Raw genomic sequence first — 3,402 nt, 5'->3', positions numbered from 1 at the left:
ACCCGGCGCCTTCCACTCAGGGTGGGCCCGTGGGGACCTTGACCCGACTGTGGCAGAGAGGGACTCCGCATTTCTCCCACCTCTTGCCTTTTCTTTTGGGCGCAGGTGGGTGTGTGCAGGTGTGTCCTTCAATGCCTCTCCCCTGACCTCTCAAGGGGTGCTGGTGTCCCCATGGCCGGGGCCAGCTCCTGCCTGGAGGTACATTTGGGAGGCCGGAAAAAACACCTGAAAAAAGCTGCGACCCTGCCAGAGACACGCGACCCGGTGGCGCCCGCAGCTGTGGGCACCTGTGCGCATGGCTGTCAGGCTGGCAAAGCCACCTCCACCCCTCCTGATGGCCACCGAGAATTACTCTACAGGAGGCAGGGAACGGAGGGGTTTTTTCTCCTAAGCTAGAAAGAAGCCCACGGACTTTGGCTGGCTGCTGCCTCCCTGGGTCCCGGGGTCACCAGGCCCAGGAGACGGGCGGTGGGCAGGGGATGATGGGGCCGGGAGACGGGACAGGGACAGCTGGGGACACAGCGGAGGCCCAAGTGGCCGACACGCCAGCCCACCTTCCCGCTTGCCTCAGTTTACCTGGAGTGCCATACCCCAGGTCCTGGCATCTGGGTGGGCCCCCTCTGCGGGGCAGGGGGACGTGGGTTTCTGGCCTCCAGGACCATGCGTCCCTTGAGGCCCTGGCCAACTCCACGGTCTGTCCTGGCCGCCGGGGCCGCGTCAGTCTCTCCGACCCCCGCTGGCTTCTCTGGGGTCGCATTGCGGGGTCACCTGGGCGGGGCTGGGCTCGGCACGGCTGTGTCCCCCTGCTCCCTACGCCCCAGCGGGGAGGCCCCGGGGTTAAGGCTTCTTTGAGGGAGAAGTGGGGGTGCCTGGTTTCCAGCTCCCGAGATGCTGGCTGGGCAGGGGGGAGGCGGGGGCGTCTCGGTCTGGTCTCGGCCTCCCTGTGTTCTGGGACGGGCTCTCACCCCTTTGCTCCTGCTGGGGGGCAGAGAGACCCCAGGCTCTGCCAGCCCCGCCCCGCCAAGGGAGGCGCGGTTTCGGGGAGGCCCTGCAGGCATGGCGGCCGGCCACCCAGGGTCCCCGGCCCTCCCGGACCGGCCGTAGAGAGCTGGGTGCCAGGGAGCAGCCGAGGGGGGGACAGAGGACACCCCTGGGTCCCGTCCCCCCAAAGCCTTCCAGGAGGCAGGGAGGCCACCCGGCTCTGGCCTCGATGGCCTGCAGGGAGGACGCAGTGGCTGCCGGGAAGCCCCAGGCAACAGCTCTGGAGCTTGGTTTCTTTGCACAGTCCATGTCCGGGCCAGCCCGTGGCACGTGGCCGTGGCAGCGTGGACTCTGAGGTCAGGGCCGGGAGGGGTCCCCGCCGCTCAGGGTCCGCCCCAGGCGGGCGGGCGTCCCTGCAGCCGCTGCCTCTGCCACTGTCCGAGCCGTCCAAGAGAGCACAGTCACCCTAGCGGCCTCCCACAGCCCCGGGCCTCTCCCACGGCCGCAGGGGAAGGAGGGCGCGTGGACACACGGCGGGTCTCCTGGTCTCACACCAGGGCAGAAAAGCACAAAGAGGCAGAGCTGGCGTCGTGGGGGCGGCCAGGGCGGACGTCGCCATGTCTGCGACACAGGGTCCCTGTCCCGGAGTCCTTCACAGTCACTGGGGGGACTCGAAGAACTCTGTACGCGTGGGGCGGGCTCGGGGCGGCCCGGCCCACAGGCAGGGGCTCAGGCAGCTCCTGGGGGAGACAGATGGCTTGGGGACACGAGGGACCGCGGGAGCGCCGAGGACGATGGAAGCCCCCGGCCGGCACCCCACGTCTCACGTTCAGACGACACCTGACCGGCCGGGCCGCGACGGGGTTCCCGGCAGCCCCTCCACACTGGCTCCTGCACCGACAGGGTCCCTTGGAGGGGGCCCATGCGTGGCTGGCACGTGACAAATGCCACACACAGGGGGTGACGCTCGGCCCCACGGGGTGCATCCCGGAGACGAAGCCCTCTCCGGCCCGGCAATGCGTCCGCGCCTCGCATGGTGCCACCGAGCCGTGGACGCAGCTTTAAGCTCTCATCTCGGCAGCGCGGAGGAACGAGTTTTTAAACGGAGAGATTTTTCCAGAAACGTTCATGGTGCCCCCCCCGCACCCCCGATTTTACCACTACTTAAGACAAAAACAAAACCAAAAAAGGCTGGGCGCCATGGCTCACGCTTGTTACCCCAGCACTTTGGGAGGCCAAGGCGGGAGGATCACTTGAGCCCAGGGGTTCAAGACCGGCCTGGGCGACGTGGCGAGACCTCGCCTCTCCAATAGACCAAAAAAATCAGCCAGGTGTGGTGGCGCATGCCTGTAGTCCCAGCCGCTCAGGAGGCTGAGGTGGAAGGATCACCTGAGCCCAGGAGGTCGAGGCTGTGGTGAGCCATGATCGGCCGTGCACTCCAGCCTGGGCGACAGGGTGAGACTCCAACTCAAAAAATTAAAAGTAAAAAGACCTCTCTACAGCCGGTGAAGGCTTTCCATAAATGGCCGACGGCGGGGGGCTGATGGCCACCGGGCCTTGTCTCCCGAGACCCCCAGAGTCAGCCGCCTGTTTCCCTCCACGCCAAGCCTGTAAATCCAATGGCAACTGAGAGTTTGAGAAAACTGTTACCATGTCGCCAGGACATTTCAGTTATGCTTGAGGGGACAGGACTGCAGAGACAGCCCCTGTCCCGATGTGGCTGGGCCCGGGACAGGGCTGAGGTGCCGGGTCTGAGAATCCACCCAGACCCAGAGGGTGCATTTCACCCCATCCGAGGACAGGCTGTGTTTGGGCCTTTCTTTTGAGATTAAAAGTTCGGGGGAGGCTGGGCCCAGGGGTTCACGCCTGTCATCCCAGCACCTGGGGAGGCCGAGGCAGGAGGATCGCTTGAGGCCGGGAGTTCGAGACCCGCCTGGGCCACGTAGCGAGACCCCGTCTCTCCAAAAAAATCAAAACATGAGCCGGGCGTGGTGGCGCCTGGAGTCCCGGCTACTCGGGAGGCTGAGGCGGGAGGATCGCCTGAGCCCTGGAGGCCGAGTCTCCGGTGAGCTGTGATCATGCCCCTGCCCTCCAGCCTGGGTGACAGAGTGAGACCCCGACCAAAGAAAGAAGAAGAAATAAAAGCGTGGGGACTTGAGGTGTTTTGCTTGCACTAAGTTCAGAGGGATGGCCTCCTGAGAAAGAGAGAGAGAGAGAGCGAGAGAGACAGAGAGAGACAGAGAGACAGAGAGACAGAGACATACTCCCCGGAACCCGGCTAAAGAATGATGCAAGGCTTCTTGTCCTTGAAGGGGTTCTCGGAGGCCGGGACGCCGACCAGCAGGGGGTCGCTGCGGGCGTGCTGCTCACAGTAGCTCATGAGTTCGGACGAGGCTTTGGAGACCTGTGTCGGCACAAGAA

The 3,402-nt window shown here is 65.1% G+C and overlaps 1 protein-coding gene across 2 annotated transcripts in view; it reads right to left on the bottom strand.

Moving 5' to 3' along the window:
• Positions 1–3,056: 3,056 nt before the first annotated feature.
• Positions 3,057–3,402, bottom strand: part of GNG7 (G protein subunit gamma 7) — a 36,814-nt gene continuing 36,468 nt past the window's right edge. For both annotated transcript variants that reach the window (XM_021707924.1, XM_021707925.1), the window contains exon 3: positions 3,057–3,385. In XM_021707924.1, coding sequence (XP_021563599.1) covers positions 3,260–3,385 — 126 coding nt within the window. In that variant the 3' untranslated portion in view covers positions 3,057–3,259. The remainder of the gene's footprint in view (positions 3,386–3,402) is intronic.

Source organism: Carlito syrichta, unplaced genomic scaffold, assembly GCF_000164805.1.
Source record: "Carlito syrichta isolate Samal-C Ts95f unplaced genomic scaffold, Tarsius_syrichta-2.0.1 Scaffold127144, whole genome shotgun sequence".
In the NCBI taxonomy this organism is placed as follows: domain Eukaryota; kingdom Metazoa; phylum Chordata; class Mammalia; order Primates; family Tarsiidae; genus Carlito; species Carlito syrichta.
Note: the sequence above shows the minus strand (reverse complement) of the source record. Positions and strands in the feature narration are given on the sequence as shown.